The sequence below is a fragment of the Denticeps clupeoides genome, chromosome 2 (genome assembly GCF_900700375.1).
Source record: "Denticeps clupeoides chromosome 2, fDenClu1.1, whole genome shotgun sequence".
NCBI classification, from domain to species: domain Eukaryota; kingdom Metazoa; phylum Chordata; class Actinopteri; order Clupeiformes; family Denticipitidae; genus Denticeps; species Denticeps clupeoides.
In genome coordinates, this window is record NC_041708.1 from 22,052,465 (window position 1) to 22,073,067 (window position 20,603).

Sequence of the window (20,603 nt, forward strand, 5' to 3'; positions counted from 1 at the left end):
TCACATCACCAGTCTTTCCCACTCATGTGGAGTCCTTCTCTACAATATCAGAGAGGAAGTGAATTAAGAATGAGGATTAAAAACCAAACTAAAGCATATGCAAACACCAGGAGTAGTCATACAATAAGACAAGCTTTAATCAATAAAACTAATTTAGTCTACTACAGAAGAATCCTTGCTAATGTCTCACACAAGTGAAAGGTTTCCAGCTTACTAGTTCTTTCATACCTCCAAAAAGCCATCCCAATTGCTTCATGTCTTAGAGAAACGTATTTACTGAAGAGGACCTGTCTAGTCATAAATGGTGCATGCGTGAAAAGGAGAGACAGGACTGCTTGATACAACTAACCATTTATTCATTCAGCCATAAAAGAGAACAGCAATTCAAGAGACACAGGCTGGTCAATCCCTGATGAACACTGGTCCCAACAACAGTTCTTTCTCCCATCCAGAGTCTGAAGGAAGAGAAACAGGATTAATACAGTGTATAGCACAACTATGGAGAACCCCCATTAAAATACACAGTGTCCACATACCAAAGACAGAGGTCAGATCTCTTGCCTTCCTGGACCCACAAGTACCATCACAGCAGCTACACAGTTGGTCCTCTCCACCCGCACCAGCCCACCTTCATAGAAAGGTCAGGGCCTGAATAAAAAGTACACGCAAACACAGAAAACTAGTCTAGACCTACTTTTGTCCAACAAAAGAACAGGCCTTGTGCTCCGCATCAGTCGGGGAAGCCGCCGCTGTTGCCTTCAGCAAACAAGTGAAGAACAGCTGGAACAAGAGAGATACGGACGGTCAGCCACCATGCAAAAGGTGGTAGAACCATGACAGCGAAGGGCTAGCTTGAGACACGTACAGAGCCCGTGTCGCCCTGCTGAAACCTGAAAGCCTCCAGCTGGAACTGGAGCTTGAAATCCTGTGTACGGGGCAGGAAGCGAGATGACGAGCCAGTGAGCTTGGAATCAACCAGACACCTATAATAAAATGAGAGCAAAATTAGACTACAGCACATCGTAAACTAAGCCATAAAGAAATGAAGCTGCTCCTCACCCATGGTTCTGAATGAAGAGATAACTGGGAGCAGCCGCTGCATCAGGGACAGCGGTGACCACACAGGTATCAACAAACACCCGGAGGGGAACATGGTTGTACTGCTTGACAGAAGCCTCAAAATTGATCAGATCTCCCATGTAATAGATGTTGGAAGGCCTCTCAAACTGCCAGTCATCTGAAGAGAAATGCAAAGTTTGGTAACAGCCTACACAGTGAAACAGGGGGTCTCAACTGTACCTACCAGTCATGAGCTTGAGAGAGAAGACCAGCAGCTCCTCTGCAATTTTAGTAGCAGCATATGGGATCCAGGCAGGCTGCAGGGCATTGCTACTCACATTGTGAAGCCTGGTCACATGGAAGAAGAAAGCGGTATCAAATAGCACCGCTAAATACAGAGAAGCATGGGAGATCAGATAAGCTAGAGCTCACCTCAAATAGTGGCATTCAATCCCAATTACAGCACCACTGGTTCTGACTATTGGAGCAGAAGTGTGAGAAATGGCTGTAGGTACGTAAGTCAGAGAAAAGGAATAAACCAGGGTATCGTTGGTCATCTGTGCGAGAGGGGAAAAATTAAAGCCTCAGTTACAGGAAAAATTCCAAACAGATTCCTGACCGAGGAGGAACCAGAACTCACCACTACTTGGCTGCCACAGGACTGCAAATAAGACTGAAAATACAGCAGCTGAGCCACAGAATCTTCTCCAGTAACCCCACAGCCTCCCAGCGTGATGTCTGATGCCTGGATGAGATCTCCAGAACCAAACAGGTCCTTCTTAACCTGCACGTGCACCATATTCTCGTCACAGGTAGCTGCAACACTGCTGACTGATACCGGCTCCCTCAGCTGAAACTGCACTGGGGGTGATGTGGGTTCTACTGGCATTTGAGGAAACTTCCAGGTCAGCTCCTTTACTGGACCAAGCAACTGCTGCTGAACACTTCCAGGATCTTGAAGTTGCCCACCAGTTCCCTGAGGCAAAGGAGCAATTGGGGGACTGGCAGGAACCTGGGGCATCCCGGGGACAAAAGGGGGACGGGCGGGTACCTGGGGGACAAATGGGGGGTTGGCAGGAACCGGGGGCATCCCGGGGACAAATGGGGGGCTGGCAGGAAACGGGGGCATCCCGGGGACAAAAGGGGGACGGGCGGGCACCGGGGGCATCCCGGGGACAAAAGGGGGACGGGCGGGCACCGGGGGCATCCCGGGGACAAAAGGGGGACGGGCGGGCACCGGGGGCATCCCGGGGACAAAAGGGGGACGGGCGGGCACCGGGGGCATCCCGGGGACAAAAGGGGGACGGGCGGGCACCGGGGGCATCCCGGGGACAAAAGGGGGGCTGGCGGGAACCGGGGGCATCCCGGGGACAAAAGGGGGGCTGGCGGGAACCGGGGGCATCCCGGGGACAAATGGGGGGCTGGCGGGAACCGGGGGCATCCCGGGGACAAATGGGGGGCTGGCGGGAACCGGGGGCATCCCGGGGACAAATGGGGGGCTGGCGGGAACCGGAGGCATCCCGGGGACAAATGGGGGGCTGGCGGGAACCGGAGGCATCCCGGGGACAAATGGGGGGCTGGCGGGAACCGGAGGCATCCCGGGGACAAATGGGGGGCTGGCGGGAACCGGAGGCATCCCGGGGACAAATGGGGGGCTGGCGGGAACCGGAGGCATCCCGGGGACAAATGGGGGGCTGGCAGGAACCGGAGGCAGATTCATTGCAGGCTTTGGAAATGGTTGACCTTTAACATCCAGCAAAACTGCACCCATACAAACCCCTACAACACCTCCCCACAGCAACACTGCTACTGACCACCAACCCATGATGCCACATTACAATCACCACTGTGTAAGACTTCTACATTTATAGGAAACATAATTAACATTAATGACCTTCTAGACCTGCCAAGTCTTGCACTCATTAGATAACTAGTACAAGGTATACAAAGACTAGTTTGGGGGTTACAAAACTGGTCTTGGAGTAAAATGATCCTGCATGGTTTTGGTTTTACCCTCATTTAGCACAGCTGATTCCACCACTCAACTCGTTACCACCCAGTTCTTGAGTTGAATCAGGTGTGGTTTCACCGTGACCATTTTCAGTAGTTTTAACTTTATTAGATTGCAGACAGGAACGTGTTTCACATGGTTGAATGTGTTTGTGGTGAATGTGCCTACGCAACTGTGTGAAAATGAACAGTTGAGAGGAATTATATAGGCCTAGTGTGACAAGTAAACAGGAGTTATTCAGAATGCCATATATAGATTTTAATGCTGCTTGAAAACCCTACATGTTTAAAATGGGTTACAGAGAGAATTTACATTGATAAAATTTGTATTTCTAACTGTAAGGTAAAACATCCTTGATGACTGGTCTTACAAAGTGACTTGGAAAGGATCCAAATCTGCTTCACACAGACTCTAAACTGGTGTTCCTCAGGAAACAGTACTTAACAACAACATTTATTTCATATATAGCCCAAAATCCCAGAATGTCTCAATGGGATTTGAAGATAGATTTGAAGAAAGGAAAAACCTTGGAAAGGAGTGATACAGTGAGGGATGCCCTTCCAGGGTAGATAGAGCCTGCAATTGCTGTCAGTGCAGGGTTGGTGATGATTTGTCCAAGAAAAGGGGAAAAAAAAAAGTCATACTGTTGTAGTGGTGGAAAAGTCCAAATGCAGTATAGAGGATCTGTCCATGTTTGGAGGTACTGGACAGTGCAGAGTAACCCTCTGGTACTTTTCATGCTGGGTCATCTTGTCAGAAGCTCATTGTTAGAAACCAGGATCCCTCTGGTGGTCTCATCATTGGACTCTGGAGGTGGTCTGGTGCTTGATTCAATGCCTCAGAGAGAACAAACACTGGCAAACATTAATTGAATGTGAGACCTGCATCAGTAAAGACACCTAGGTTACTTCTGTACTTGGTGAGATAGACAGGCTATCCAGAGTTATGATGTAGTCAGACAGAATACGTCTGGCTGCAAGAGGCCCAAGTACACGAGCCTCTGTCTTATCAGGGTTTATCAGAGGAAAGTTGGTGAGTGTCCAATGTCTTTTAGACAATTCTGACAATTATGTTCAGCTGCTGCCTCTCGTCTAGCATTGCTGACACAACTGTTTCGTATGCATAGCAGTGAAAGTGTTTATGAATAACGTGATTAAAGGTAACATGTATAAGGAAAATAGCAATGGACCTAAGACGGAACCTTGCAGAACACCAAACTCCACTTTACCATGTGAAGACAAATCACCATTAATGTCCACAAACTGATACCAATCAGTCAGATATTACATGAACCAGGAGAGGGCTATTCCCTTAATTCCAACAACATAATAAAACATTACACAAAAATGTCACGGGTATTATTCTCAAGTGCATTTCTAAATAATTGTAAGTTTAACGCTTAGTCTGTAGAAGTGTACAAAATTTTGGGAACTTAACCCTGCATCACCCATCGAACCTTGGTCAGCCATGAAAGGCGCCCGGGGAGCAGTGTGTGGGGACAATACCTTGATCAAGGGGACCTCAGTAGTACCTTTGTGGATAGGGATTTGAACATGCAACCTTTCGATTATGAAGTCAGTTTCCTACAAGGCCACCACTTGGCCACCCACCTGATATTCCATTGGGTAACTCAACATGACAGGCAGGGATCATCTCCACTATTCTAACGAGGAGACAAGACCATTGGAACAGCAATTTTGGAAAAAATAATTTAAATTTATTTAGTTATTTATTTATTTCACAATTGCATGCTGAATTATAATTTGTTGTTCTTATTTTCTTTATGTTGTATTTTTATTGCATTGCATGCGGAACCATGGCGGAAACGTTCAACAGGTTGCTCTGGACATTTTTCACCTGATGTCTTTTTTTTTTATTGCTGTTGGACTGTGGGATCATTAAAACCATCTTATTTTCCGTTGCAGTATACATGGCAAAGATCTGAAATGTACATTATCATTGAGAAAAGAATGACTTGACTAAATGCATAACATAAGGGGGCTAATCAGGGAAACGGGTTTATAGTCAACGTGGGAGTTTCCACCCAATAACGCTTCAGACCGCCCTTCCTCTGCCTCAGCCTGCCACACGGAGATACCTCTGCATGGATGGGCAATTCAACGTCTTGAGGTGAAGAGCTTATGAATCTAAGAATTCATCTCCATGTGCACATCACAACATTAAACAAGGAGGAGACACAATAGATTTTCTGGATTTTTTGAATTTCTGGAACTCTCCAGTGAGGATATTTACATAAGATATTTTTTTCTGTGCCTCTGACTCAGGGATGTTAGAGGCAATAAAAAAAAAGGACTAATTAAATAAATTTGGTCTTGTCCAAAGGGTTCTGTCCTCTCCATGTATTCACAGACCGCATCCATCTTCAGGCAGCGCCGACGGGGCTCCTGGGATTGGGTAAGCTTGGTTTTATTTTCTTTTATTTTTTTAGAGATAAAAATGAAAACCAGACTTCAATGCACCCTGGGAGGAGAACAAGTAGCCAATAGCGGCATAGGACAGCAGAACATCCACTCAGCTCAGTCGACTACAGTAGGGTGGGAGTGATAAACAGCAACAAATGAGTTGAGATGCTTTACCCGCACATGACCCCTGCCTATTTTTCACACAGACACAGAAACACACACAATGATGTGTTAACCTGTCAAACCCAGTATACCACTGGCATATTTTATTCACAAACCTGCCCTTCATTCTCTCCTTTTCCCCAGAAATGCCAGCACATTTGATTTATGGGGCTGGTGCGAAAACGCTTTATTCAGATTTGTTTTATTTTTTTCAACAATATTGGCCCTTGTGTTGTGTGTGCTGTGTGTCATCTTTGTTCTTGGTTCCATGTATATTCTGGGCATGAATTGCATTAAGCAAAGGAACTGGTGCTTTGATGCTGATTCCTGTCACGTTAATGAGTGGTAGTAGCCTAGTGGGTAACACACTCGCCTATGAACCAGAAGACCCAGGTTCGAATCCCACTTACTACCATTGTGTCCCTGAGCAAGACACTTAACCCTAAGTTGCTCCGGGGAGACTGTCCCTGTAACTACTGATTGTAAGTCGCTCTGGATAAGGGCGTCTGATAAATGCTGTAAATGTAAATGAGCTCACTTCATTAACAACATGCCATTGTTGAGCATGAGCAAATTAAATTAACTTTCTTATTGAAATTTTCCTCATCTTGGCCATGCACTGAACCCTATTCTCCAACCTTTTCCAGAGCAGATGTTCCCATGTTCCTGAGCAAAATAGAAATTGTTTCAAAACACCCCTCATGTGGCGCATCACCGGGCTGCATGGAACGGAATCAGGGTAGATAGAATATACCATTGTTCAGAAAAGTAAAGCTAATAAATTCCTCCCTCTGGTCCAGTATATTGCAATTAGTCTTGTTATTTGTCACGGAACATTTATGACGTGATGAAAACGAGACGAGACGTAAATGCTGGTCATGTTTTACTTTACTTAGTCACATGTTGATAACTATAAATATATCTAATATAAATATGGTTTGCTTAATAAAAACAATAGTAAAAATCTCTTTATTTTTATTAACAAAAACGAGACAATATGTTAATTCTTCTTGGTTAACATTATTATGCAGTGTTTCGGTTTCCTGTTTCTCCGATTCGGTGATGTCACTTCCTCAATTCCTCACAATCAGGAAACATTACACAGATCAAACACAGAACTCCTGTCCTAACTCCAGAGTAGCCCCATCGGGACCGGATCATGACAGTACCCTCCCACCTAGGCACGACTCCCAGCATGCCACCCAAATTAGTCCATGATGGGGGGGTAGGACGTCCATATGGATGAATAGTGTATGTTGTAAGATGGGGCATTCTGCAGGACCATGATACTTCAGCAACTTTTGTCTCATGGAGAGGCAAACACCTCTTTGTTCTCGAGGCCATTTGGTGGTGATGGTCTGTAGGGGTCAGTCACCGGTTCTTTGTTCTTGCGACCATTTGGTAAATAATAGGTGTGAAGCACCAGCCATGTTTTTTGAGATCGCCTGATATCTTTGTCTGCCCCAGACGGGAGACCCTGATGGTGTGACGACAGAAACAACTAATTATGATTGGTCTGTAGCAACTTCCTGTGAGTCAAATGTATAAAGAATGTTCACTTTTGGTTTTTTGGGGACTTCCGTTTTCTTTTCCATCGGGAGCTGAGGAGTCTTTTCTATTTTACATATTTATTTCTCTCCCTTTTCTCTTTCTTTTCATTTTGGTTTTCTCTGTAACATTGGTACCTTTTTTACATACAATATTCACATGTAACTTCAATAATAATATACTGGTGTTAATAGATTACAACAACATCAACAACATATATTTCTTATATAGCCCAAAATCACATACAGTATGTCTCAATGGGCTTTGACAAGCCCTACAATTGACACCCCCCACACTTGACCCTTCTTCACACAAGGAAAAACTCCACAAAAAAAAACTAAAGAAGAAAAAAAGAAAGGAAGAAACATTGGAAAGGAGTGATACAGAAAGGGACCCCCTTCCAGGGTAGAGTGAGCCTGCAAATGGTATCAGTGCAGGGCGGTGATGATTTGTACAATAGGAAAGAAAGAACGAAAACATAATAATAAGTCCTACAGTTGTAGGGTTGTCTAACAGGGGGACTCTGTGATAAACTGGACTTTAGAATTGACACTGTGTCAAAGTGAAGTGAAATGAGTGTCTAGGACTTTAACAAAAAGCCAGAGAAAACAGGTTTTGAGATTGTGTCTGAGTCCCGGACTCTGACAGGCAAGCCGCTCCACAACTGCGGAGCTCTATAGGAGAAGGATCTGCTCCCAGCTGTGACCTTCTGCACTTTTGGTACCAGCAGTACCACCCATTGATTGAAGGGGGTGTGGCGGGTCGTAAAGAACAAAAAGTTCACTCAGGTATTGTTTTATAGGTCAAAAGTAGGATTTTGTAGTCAATCCTAAATTTGATGGGTAACCAGTGCAGTGATTGTAAGACTGGGGTGATGTGGTCAAATTTCCTAGTTCTAGTTAGACCTCTGGTTGCAGCATTCTGTACTAGCTGGAGTTTACTCATGCACCTACTAGAGCATCCAGACAGTAATGCATTGCAGTAACCTAACCTTGATGTAATAAATGCATGGACCAACTTTTCTGCATCATGCATTGAAATGATATTTCTTATTTTCGCAATATTTCTAAGGTGAAAGAATGCTATCCTAGTGACATTATCTACGTGCGAATTGAATGAGAGACCTGCATCAATGATGACACCTAGATTCTTTACTTCAGTACTTGGTGAGTACTTGGTGACTGCTTGAGGCCCAAGTACAAGAGCTTCTGTCTTGTCAGGGTTTAACAGGAGAAAGTTAGTGAGCATCCACTGTCTAATGTCCTTCAGACAATTCTCTATTTTGTTCAGCTGCTGCCTCTGATCTGGCATTGCTGACAGATACAGCTGTGTGTCATCAGTGTAGCAATGAAAACTAATATCGTGTTTGCGGATGACGTCGCCTGAAGGTAACATGTATAGGGAAAAAAGTAACGGACCTAGGACAGAACCTTGTGGAACACCAAACTCTACTTTACTATGTGAAGACGAAACACCATTGATGTCCACAAACTGATATCGGTTGGTCAGATATGATCTGAACCATTCAAGGGCTGTTCCCTTAATACCAATAACAATCTCTAACCTGGCAAGGAGAATAGCGTGATCGATAGTGTTAAACGCTGCACTCAGATCAAGCAGGACAATCAGCAAGATGCGTCCCTGATCAGAGGCCAACAGCAGGTCATTAACCACTTTAACCAGCGCTGTCTCAGTGCTATGATGAGGTCTAAATCCCGATTGATATACTTCATGGATATTGTTGCAGTCTAGGTATGCGCTCAGCTGCTGGCCTACGACATTTTCTAAGACTTTTGATATAAACAGAAGGCTGGATATCGATCTATAATTTGAAAGCTGACTGCGATCAAGATCAGGCTTTTTAATCAGGGTTGTAATGACTGCTACCTTGAACGAACTTGGTACGTAGCCGGTGCTAAGCGAAGAGTTAACAATTTTGAGGATAGAATTTATAATATCAGGTGCTACTTGTTTAAGGAACCTTGTTGGAATCGGATCCAAAGCGCATGTACATTGATTTGACAACTAGATTAGTTTAATTGGTTCATGCTCTTTAATAAGGTTGAATCGTTCTAATCGGTGGTCAGCTATTAGAAGATTATTTTCCATAGAAATTTCGGTTGAGCTATTTGTTGTGCTTTTAATCTTATCTCTATTCATGACTATTTTAGTATTAAAGAAATTCATAAAATCATCGCTACTATGAAGAGATTGAGTGGTAGTATCCATTTCTGTCTTATTCCTGGTTAGTTTGGCTATAGTGTTAAACAGGAATCCGGGATTATTTTTGTTTTTGTCTGTTAACGAGGAGAGATACGTTGATTGAGCCGTGCTAAGAGCCTTCTTATAATTAAGTAGGCTCTCCTTCCATGCTATTCTGAATACGTTTAATTTATTTGACGCCATTTACGTTCTAATTTCCGGGTGGTCTTCTTAAGCGAGCGCGTGTGATCATTATACCAAGGAATTAAGTTTTTATCTCTAACTATCTTCCTTTTGAGGGGAGCGACTTTATCTAATATACTATGCAGTGTTAATTCTAGACATTTGGTCACTTGGTCAAGTTTAACTGGGTCTGACGGTGAGTTTATCAGCGTTGATAAATCTGGTAGGGTGTTAATAAACCTCTTAGACATATTTTAAAATTGATGAGGAAATGATCTGAGATCATTTCAAATTGCGGAAGAATAACAATGTCTTCTATATTTAAACCGAAGGTCAGTACAAGATCGAGCGTGTGACCATTAGAAACTGTTCATTCATTTAACCTCTATTGTGCCATGCCTCTTTCTCCCAGGTAACATCAAGATGTAGTAGTTTTAATACAGTTTTACAAATGCTGACCCCGAAGTGATACCTTTGTTCGGATGTGGATCTGCGACCGTAAGTCTTTTTTATCTGAATTGTACTCTATAGCGAGGAATAGAATATCTGTGCTTTAATTTAAATAAAAAGGATCTACATATCCTAAAAGGCCCCGGACCATAGAAACCAAGGCATTTCCAAATCCAGATCCACTCTGACAAGGTATAAAATGAACATGGACTAAAGACTGTGTAGCCCTGCTGATATTTTATTCTGTTGATATTTATTTATTTATTTTATTTATTTTATAGAACTGATAAATGCCTGGATAAGGTGTTTATTTATTGTATGGAGGACTAATTATTGTATTTGCATTTAGTAAATTTTTATATATGTAAAGTATTTCCTTTCGGTAATGTATGTGCTACCTGCCTACTGTGTGTGAGCGGGGGGGTGATTGGTTGGGGAGACCGGAAGAGAAGGGCGAGGTGAAGGATGGAGGACGGACGCGAGGTGCATTAAAGTTACCTGTGAGCCTGAGATAATAGATACATAAAACATGTATTTATAACCATCAGAACAGATAGCGCTAGTGGGAAACGGACAGTGACCCATTACAAAAGCAGAATTAGAGTTAGATTACGATTGCGAAACCGAGCGATCGCGGGTCACGGAAGGGAAGACGCGGACGTCAGGTCACCAACGCGGAGGCAAGGACCGAGCGAGCTCTGCTGGACACCAGGACCGATCCTGAGAAGGCTCCTTCATGCCGTTCAGCGGATGACGGATTAAGGAGGTACCCTGTATGGTTTATTGCTCTACGCGAGTGAAGCAGCCATTTTATGTTTCACTACCACGCACTTGAGCAGCGACTCAGGCCTGCAACGAGTAGCGTGGGGTACCCGGGTTATTTAAACTATTGACTTTGCCTTTTGAGTTATTGAGTGTTCGAGGACTTTTACTTTTGAGTTGTTATATGTTTGTTGAGTGAAATATCATTTTATCTAATTGTTCATGTTATAATCATTAATGTAATTTGTAAATATATTTAGTAAATTCTTTGTGTGTGTTAGAATACTTGTGGTGTGTTAATTTGTGGATTTAGTGGTTTTCCTTATTGGTAAGTGGTGGGAGAAAATTAGCATATCCAAAATTTAACAATAGTTTTACTAGTTAAATACTGAGGTTCAGAGGGAACCCAGGGAGCGTATCCCTGGCTGGGCTAGGGGCGCTACAACTGTATCACTTACAATGTGGCATTTAGATATAGCTGGCACAATAGAGGAACTCACAAACCAAACTGTACACAGTAATAACCAAGATTTGTGACATTTTAGATTACTGGTATTACATTGAATACCACAAACCATGTCCCGCGGTGAACAATTTGATAATAACTGATCAGGGATTGGAAATTGCACAGTTAAAAGATTTATGTTCATGCTCATGTTCAGTATGATCAACATGTTTAGGATCAGAATTTATATTTATGTGAGACTGTTTTTCTCTCTGAACACCTCAACAATGCTATAATCTCAAATAATAACTTTTTGTGATAAAGGTGTAATTCTCTAATCATGCGAACAAGTGGGACTTTTTATTTGTATTTATTTTTCCGGCCACTGTTGCTGATTAGACTCAGTAAGTCGATGCAAATTCGCAGAGTTATGAATTCCCTGATAAAGGTGTAATTCTTTAATCACATGGCAACAAGCGAGGCTTTTTTATTTGTATTTATTTTATGGCCATTGTTGTTGATTAGACTCAGTAAGTCAATGCAAAGTCGCAGAGTTATGAATTCCCTGATAAAGGTGGAATTTTCTAATCATATGGCAACAAGCGGGGCTTTTTATTTTTCTGGCCACTGTTGTTGATTAGACTCAATAAGTCGATGCAAATTCACAGAGTTATTAATTCCCTGATATCATTTTAAGCGTCTCACTATATTTACATGTCTTTGCTTTACAATATCTGATCATTGTTGTCATTTGTTTTTCTGGTTTGGTTTTAATGTAAAATGGACAAGGTTTTTCTACATGTACAATCTGTATGCAAAAATTACAACCTTTTGACTTCATCAGACTCCAGACAAAGAACCCAACCAAGTGTGTAAAGCCTTTGATCAAGTTGAATATTCTATGTATGCTGCTATGTTTGATCTTCGTTAACAAGGCAGGTTTTCCCTGCAAGTGTGATCTTAGACGCCTGATTGTAAAGGACACAGAACCACCACCATCGGCTACATTTGAATTCCCAACTGACCAGGAAGGAGCAGAACGACCAAGCAGATGCACAATCATGAACCAATCGTGATCCCAATGGACCCTGATTAGTGTTTCATCAGTGTTGCAGGGGATCAAACGGCCATCTGTAAGATGAGGCATTCTGCAGGACCACAATACTACAGCAACTTTTGTCTCGTGGAGAGGCAAACACCTCTTTGTTCTTGAGGCCATTTGGTTGTGATGGTCTGTGGGGGTTGGGCACCGGTTCTTTGTTCTTGCGACCATTTGGTAAATAATAGGTGTGAAGCGCCAGCCATGTTTTTTGAGATTGCCTGATATCTTTGTCTGCCCCAGACGGGAGACTCTGAGGACGTGATGACAGAAACAACGAATCTACAAAACTAATTTATTTATCAACCGGATAAATAGTCTTAGATCTGTATTATCTGACTCCAATATAACTACCAAGACTATTCACTTTAGAATGGGTAGTTGGAATGAAGAGGACAATAGGGACTGAATAATGTATAAAGTCAGGGAGAACTAAAGAGTCTGCAAATTTGCATTGACTTAACAAATCTTGATCAGCAAAACAGTGGCCAGTTAATAAATCAAGTATAATTAATAAAATAACTTTCTACCATGCAGATTTGCACCGACTGACAGGCTGATCACACCAGTGGCAGGAAGAAAGGAACTCTCTACGGTTCACATAAAATACCTGCTTACGTGCTATAGGATCAAGAAGTTCTTTAAACATACATAAATCTGGCGTGTTGCCATACGATCAGAAAGTTCCCCCTATAACCAAGAACTTTAGTTGACAGAATATTCTATAACAAGACTGGAGATTAAAGATATCAATATTTACATTTATTATGATACATAATCTTCACAGCTCTACAGATATAGTAAATACAGTTCCTTAATTGTCCTAAACAAGATAGAATGATAGAATGAAAATCAATCCAACATACCCAACAGATGTTACACACAGCACTGGATAAAAGAACAGGTAGCAGAGTTCTTAAAACCGCAGCACGTGTGGGAGAGACTGAATGCAGTAACTCCCAGATCGACATGTTACCTTCCCTTTTGTATCCTTGATCTGGATCACTTTGGGGGGGGTCACTATACGACCCCCTCAAGTGTTGGAGACCTTTGATGTTGTTTATGGTTTGGTTTTAGTACTAACATATTTGTTATATCTTATATCTGTTTAATTTATGTGACAGGGGACATTGAGCCAATGAGAATAAATCTAAACACGCATATATTGTCATGATACCTCCATATATATATTGTACTCAAATTAAACACCCAAGGAACCCTTCTGCTTCCCCCAGAGGTGAGAGGGGCTTTCCCGCCATCCTCAGGGTGAAGAGTCTGTGGGAGAGATCTCATCCACCATTTGGTAATAATTGTCCGTGGGGGTCAATCTTTGATCTTGTGACCATTTCGTAAATAATAGTCTGTGGGATCGATTAAGTTTCCTGGTTCTCGTGGTTTTTCTGAGGTGTCAGGATGTCCCCTGCTGGGACAGGCCTGGTCCTGCCGGGAACCTTACAGTCTGTAGCAACTTCCTGTGAGTCAAATGTATAAAGTATGTTCACTTGTGGTTTTTGGGGACTTCCATTTTCTTTTCCATTGGGAGCTGAGGGGAATTTTCCCATCAGTACCGGAGTCTTTCTATTTTACCTATTTTTCTCATGGCTTTTCTCTCTCTTTCTCTCCCTTTTCTCTTTCTTTTCATTTTGGTTTTCTCTGTAACATTGGTACAATTTTACATACAATATTCACATGTAACAGCAATAATAATTTACTGGTGTTAATAAATTAGAAACTGTTCATTATTTTAATCTCTATGGTGCCATGCCTCTTTCTGAAAGGTAAAATCAAGTTGTAGTGGTTTTAAGACAGTGCTTTTGTGTGTAGAGAGAGAGTTTTTTATTTTATTTTCCACAGTTTTACAATGAAGATGTACTGTATTCTTAAGTCTATAAGGTAACAATAATATAATGGTAAAATAATCTTGTTTTAATTTTGAAATGGGTTTGACTTAAAGAAATTGTAGATTTTGTCTGTTGTCCTAGGTACTTGTACTATATTCAGTGGGTTAATAGAATTACATTATAGAAAATAGAAAAAAGAGACTAAATTACAAATATAATTAGCTGTGAAGCAGGAATGGCCACATCATCTTCACATTGTGTTTCCACCAAAGAGGTCAAGCAAACACCAGTCGTAGTGCTGAAAAAAAACAAAAAAATACTGAAGTAAAATGAAACTGGCCATCATAGGTATCTATATACGTACAAAAGATAAAGAATCACAGCAAGTTGCTGCACTAATGCTACTCATTAATTGAACCACCACCTGACCTTAACCCACGAAGGCCCTCATCTTACTACACTGTCCCCTTAAATACACCCCACAATCATCTCCTGATTGGGTGAGCTCAATATGGCAGGGGGGAAAAGAAGGTGGTCATTACTCAGGTCAAATCTAGATCTCAGTATATAAATATATTAGTGGTGGGCCATTAACGTGCAGCGTGAACGTGAGACTCTTATCGGGCGATTAAAACGTGCTGCGTTAACGTGAGACTCTTACCGGGTGATAAAAAAATATTGCCGTTAATCTATTCACAAAGTTGGGTTGGGAGCTGGGTCTATACTACGCAAGCTATTGTGCCGGAGTTAAATGGTTACACTAGATATAAGTATATTTCTTCTCTCTTGTGTCTTTTAGTTTCTTGTTTCCTAAAGACTTTTATTTTTGAGACCCAGTTCAGGTCTCTTGGACACATGGCGTGAGCTGTGAGAGGTGCGTGGGGTTTGTGTGCAAAAAGTTATTTCTTTCATTTTAATTTATGTACATATTAGGAATATTTTGCATGTGTGATATTTTGTGAATATTTATTTTATGTTCTTTTAATACTGTATATTGTAGAGAGAGGTGCAGAAAGACGCGATGTGTGACGCGATGTTCTGACGCGACCTTGCTTTTTGTACAGAATACACTTTGCACAGAAAATCTCTTGGGTGTCAGCTCATCATTTGTGGTTCAAGAAACGAAATAAAAAAGTTCCACAATGCAGAAGAAGAACCGCTACACTATGATGACTTTCACCTTGATATTTTAGCGCGGATGTATACCGAATTGCACTGTAGGGGGCGAGAACGAGTCTTCGAACTGTGAAATTACCACATCAAACGTGACGTGGTAACATGGATGCAGCTATTTAACTGAATAAACAGTTGGTAAATCTTATTGAATCTTATTGAACATAATTTATTTTCATCACCAATTGTCATAGTAGAACAGCTTTCTCAAGCAGTTTGTGATGCATTTTGGGAACAGGAGATGAGCCCCTGGTCTAATGCGCCACCTGTCTTGAGAAACCTGTTCTCAAAGACTTACTTTTAGTCATTATTTGGGTAGCACACATATTCTGAATGCCTTCGGCAGAATTCAAATGAGCCATTTTAATCTAGATTAATGTAGATTAATGTAGATTAATCAAGAATCTAGATTAATCTACATAAATTTTGCTTACTCTAGATTAATCTAGATTAATTCCAAGATTACAGTGAGATTAATCTAGATTAAGAAAATTAATCTATGCCCACCTCTAAAATATATACACGTACATATTCACAACTCACTCTTTCATAAGACAAAGGACATGAATCATACAGGGAACACTTTCACAAAATTCCCCTGTCCCAGACTGGCCTATAACTGTTCCATTCTCCCAGGGCACGCATATTCATGTATGCGTAATTGTGTGAAAATATGGATGAATAATGGAGCTGAAGCAGTGGGCACCTCACTGTTCGCTAGGATAGTTAACAATAAATAAATGGAACTTCATGGTAACATATGTTGTGTTGTGTTTATTTGAGAAAGTTAGGTAAGGACTGCAATGGGGGATGTGTAGTCAGTATAAGTGACTACACAGTCAGAGTATACGAGGTGCAGTGCGAGGTGTAATAAGGGCTGTGAGGTAGGATGGGGCTACTCCATGTTTGACTTTGTAGGCCAGCATCAGTATTTTGAATGTGATGCATGTAGCTACTGGGAGCCAGTGGAGAGAACGTAGCAGAGGGGAGGTGTGGGAGAATTTGGGAAGGTTGAAGATCACTTGAGCTGCTGCATTTTGTATTAGTCTAGAGGTTGGATGGTACATAGTGGTAGACCAGCTAGAAGGGAGTTACAGTAATCCATTCGTGAGATTACTAAGGACAGAACCAGGAGTGGGAAAGATTGCTGATCTGAGTCGAGAAGGAGAGTTTCCTGGTTACTCCAGGTTGCGGGCTGTTGTATAAGCAGAAAGCACTGAGTTGTCTAGGTAAATGGCAAGATCCTGATGTGGTGAAGAATCTGCTGGAATGAATATTAGTTCAGTTTTGATGGGATTGAGTTTGAGGTGATGGGCTGCCATCCAAGATGAGATGTCAGTTAGATTTGGAAGATTTTGGAAGCAGCATGTAGATCTGAGGGAGGAAAAAAGAAGATGAGTTGTGTGTCGTCGGCATAGCAGTGGTAGGATAATCCATCTGAGGAAATTACCTCACCAAGTGATCTTGTGTAGAGGGAGAAAAGTATTGTATGGTATTGTATCATATATGTATCATATTGTGACCCATGTATCGTTATACGTAGCATATCAGGACATCCTTACCTATACACACAACTGTGGTACTGTATCGTAATACATATCTTATCATAACCCATGTATCGTTATATGTAGCATATCGCAATACACACCCTTGTGGTACTGTATCATGATACGTGTCGTATCGTGAGGTCCTTTGCCAATACACACCCCTGTGGTACTGTATCGTGATATGTGTTGTATCATGAACCATGTATCATTATATGTAGTGTATCGTGAGATCCTTGACAACACACACTCCTAATGTACTGTTATGATACGTATCGCGTAGCGTATCATGAGATCCTTGCCAATACAAACCCCTAAGTCTGACACATTTTGGAGAAGAGTAGGCAGATATGCTGGGGGAAAACACACTCGCCTTTGCAAACACATCCACCCACATTTAAAAGCAGAGCAGGGAGGCCTTTCACTGCGGCAAGCGCTCTTATCTCACTCTGCCTCGAGCAACGGTGAGCATAAATCTTTAATTTCTTCTCCAGCGCAAAGATGAAACTTTAATTTCGGCCGTAAATCCTGGAAATGTTTTTATTTTTTTCCTCTGATGAAAAGGCCAGTGCATGCAGTGTTGTAACTCAAGCCTGAATCCACAGCGCCCTGACCCCAGAACAACAGGTGGCAGGGGGTTCTACCAACCACACCTTCACATTTCACCTTTTTATCACACTTCAGAGGTCTTCATATGTCACAGCGGCATGGTGCAGGGAAGGACACATTCCCACGACTGCACAAAGGGGGGTTTATTACAGAATAAGGACCCGACAGGGAAGCGATAGGCGACATTTAAACACTCACAACAGCTGCACACAATCAGGATAACAATGAACAAAATCGCGGAGCTGGACAGCCCCCACGGAGTCATGTAGCTTATTGACATCAATATGGAACCAAAATTGATTCCAGAAGCAATTTTGAAGACTGTATGTGTTGAAAGTATTGATTAAAGAACCCTGTGTTCATTTTGTCACAAAGCCGCTGGTGCTCATGGTCAGAAAGTCAATAATTTAATAATTGCATGAACAACATTAATAAAAGTCTGTGTTTGATGAGCCTGTTACGTGTATGTTTTAAAATTAGGGCTCTGCTTAACATATTGCATGTCAGAAAAATTGAACATGTTGAAAATAGCCATTTGTTATAGCCATAATTTAATTCAAAAGGGGAAAGGTTCAACCCTTCAGCCTCAAGCAAGCATAAGATCATTTTCAGAGGTTTGGCATTTGTAATAAGAAGGTTTACCCTGCTGAACGCAGAATCAGAATTTGAATTTATTGGCCAGGTCTGTGAGCAAACATATACAAGGAATGTGATTTCGGTCGATTGCACAACACTATGACAATATGAACAACAAAAATGGACAATAAAGTCTAATATCTTATATACAGACAATTCAAAGATTGCAGAAATAACACAAGTGTATAAAATGCAGTTGCCATGTGTGTGACAGTTCAGCTGTTTAGGAGGGTGACTGCGATGGGACAGAAACTGTTCGTCTGCCAGAGTGCCAGAGTGTGTGTCCAGGGTGTGAGGGATCTGTGATGAGCTTCCCTGCTTCTTTTCTGGTTCTTTAGGGGGACGGGTCCTGGATGGAGGGCAGTCAGACACCGATGATGTTTTCTGCCATCCGTGCACTCCGTTCCTGTTCTGTTTGGTGTCTGCTTCATACCAGGCTGTGATGGAGGAACTCAGGACGGACTGCAACAGACTGTACTGACAACAGAAAAGATCATCTGTGTCCCCCATGTTTCCATGCCCTCCATCCAAGGAATTCAGTGTGGAAGACTGGACTTCCTCAGTTGTCTCAGGAAGTACATCTTGAGCTGGGTCTTTTTGATGATAGAGAAGATATTCAGGTCCTGGGAGATGGTCTCCACAGAAGACCCTGGTCTGTCTGACACGGCAAGGTGGAGCAGTGTTGTGGGATGTCACCTGAAGTCCACTGCCACCTCTACAGTCTTGAGCATGTTCATCTCCAGGCTGTGCTGACTGCACCAGAGCACCAGCCGCTCAACTTCCTGCAGATTCGTCACCAACCTTGAATCCGTCCAATGAGGGTGGTGTTGTCCGCAAGCTTCAGTAGTTTTACAGCCAAGTTGCTGGAGGTGCAGTCATTGGTGTAAGGGGGGGAAAGCAGTGGGGATCCTTATCATTAAGTCCAATTAAGATATCATCAATGTAATGATGTTATCTATGTTACAAATGAAAAAAACAACGACAAAAACAACATTTAGATTATGTTACAGCCTACTTTATTAGCGTCATCTTATTATGCTAAAATGTAGGGGTGTGTATTGGCAAGGATATGATACGTATCACAATACATAGTTCACAATACGATTATATCGCGATATATTTTGATATGGTGCATATTGTGATACTCTACAGTTCACTGAACATGTACAAACAGAGCTGATTTACAAGATTCTGTGTTCGGTTTGTCATGTTTTGTGAATTTCACTCTGCCTCAAATACCAGTCAGTAACTACCCGGCTGTACATCGCCATATACAGGAGTGGAGGTTGTAGCCGCACACTGATTCTTGTTGGGGCAGCAATGGCCTAGAAGGTGAGGAAACGGCCCCGTAATCAGAAGATTGCCAGTTCGAATCCAAACCGCCAAGGTGCCACTGAGCAAAGTACCATCCCCACGCACTGCTCCCCGGGCGCCTGTCATGGCCTGTCATTGTGTCAACGTGTGCTGTGCTGCCGGGTGTCACAATGACAATCACTTTTCACTTTCACCTCTGCTAACCTCACTAAAGAAAACGCTCGACAGCACTATTTGTTGGACTAAATTTATATACAAAAATATCTAAATTTGATGTCTCTGTATCGGTAAAATATGACCATGTAAAATATTGCAATTTATTGCTGTATATAGCGATATTTTCCAACACCACTACTAAAAAGAGATTTGATCTACAAAATGCTGTTTTCTCTCAAATGTTGAAAGCGTGGAGTTGTCTTCTATCGTGTCTCTTGTATTTTTAACAGAAGTCAGAGCATGTTATGTTGTAATGCCATTTCACAGTTGAGTTTAATATTCTGTTTGTATGGATGAACATTGTGCCACAGAGTGAAGAGGCGTTCTTACTGGGGAACGATGGGATGGGATGCTGAGTTGCCGGCAGGGAACGTCTGCGTTAATGTCACATGTAAAAATTAGCTACAGTGTGGATGCTATATTAATACGTGCTTTTTTTCCTGTTTCGGTTTTTCATCAGCTCTTGTTGCCTTCCATCCAAATCCAGTTGAGGGAAATCGAGGCAAAGCGTGATGATACATAATCCACCTGATCGAAATGTGTGACCCAAGAGTTTCCACGAATGCACTTTCTGCAGACTCGTTCGTTCTGACAAATCACACTTGAATTAAGGTGGAGCAACACACTCGCCTATGAACCAGAAAAGTCCCAAGTTCAAACCCCACTTACTACCATTGTGTCTCTTAGCAAGACACTTAACTCTGAGTGACTCCAGGGGGACTATGCCTGTAACTACTGATTTTAAGTCAGTCTGGATAAGGACTGACATTAATGGCTGCATGTTGCACGCATTCAGTGGAATTATTTTGCTGAAAAAAAGTGTTCTGTAAGAGAGTTCTGAAACACACACACTGCAAGCCTTCATGGTCCAAACTCACGTGTGTAATAAATCCAACCTCGCCAAGGTCCTTTTGCCCGAGGGTGAA

The 20,603-nt window shown here is 42.1% G+C and overlaps 1 protein-coding gene across 1 annotated transcript; it reads right to left on the reverse strand.

The window, feature by feature from the left end:
- Positions 1-402: 402 nt before the first annotated feature.
- LOC114769169 (zona pellucida sperm-binding protein 3-like) lies at positions 403-2,734 on the reverse strand. The gene is made up of 8 exons (XM_028961955.1): positions 1,700-2,734; positions 1,492-1,616; positions 1,304-1,407; positions 1,060-1,237; positions 866-983; positions 695-780; positions 537-628; positions 403-455 (listed from the first exon to the last, which is right to left on the reverse strand). Exons 1-8 carry the CDS (start codon positions 2,732-2,734, stop codon positions 403-405), a joined length of 1,791 nt encoding a protein of 596 aa, XP_028817788.1.
- Between the last annotated feature and the right edge of the window lie 17,869 nt (positions 2,735-20,603).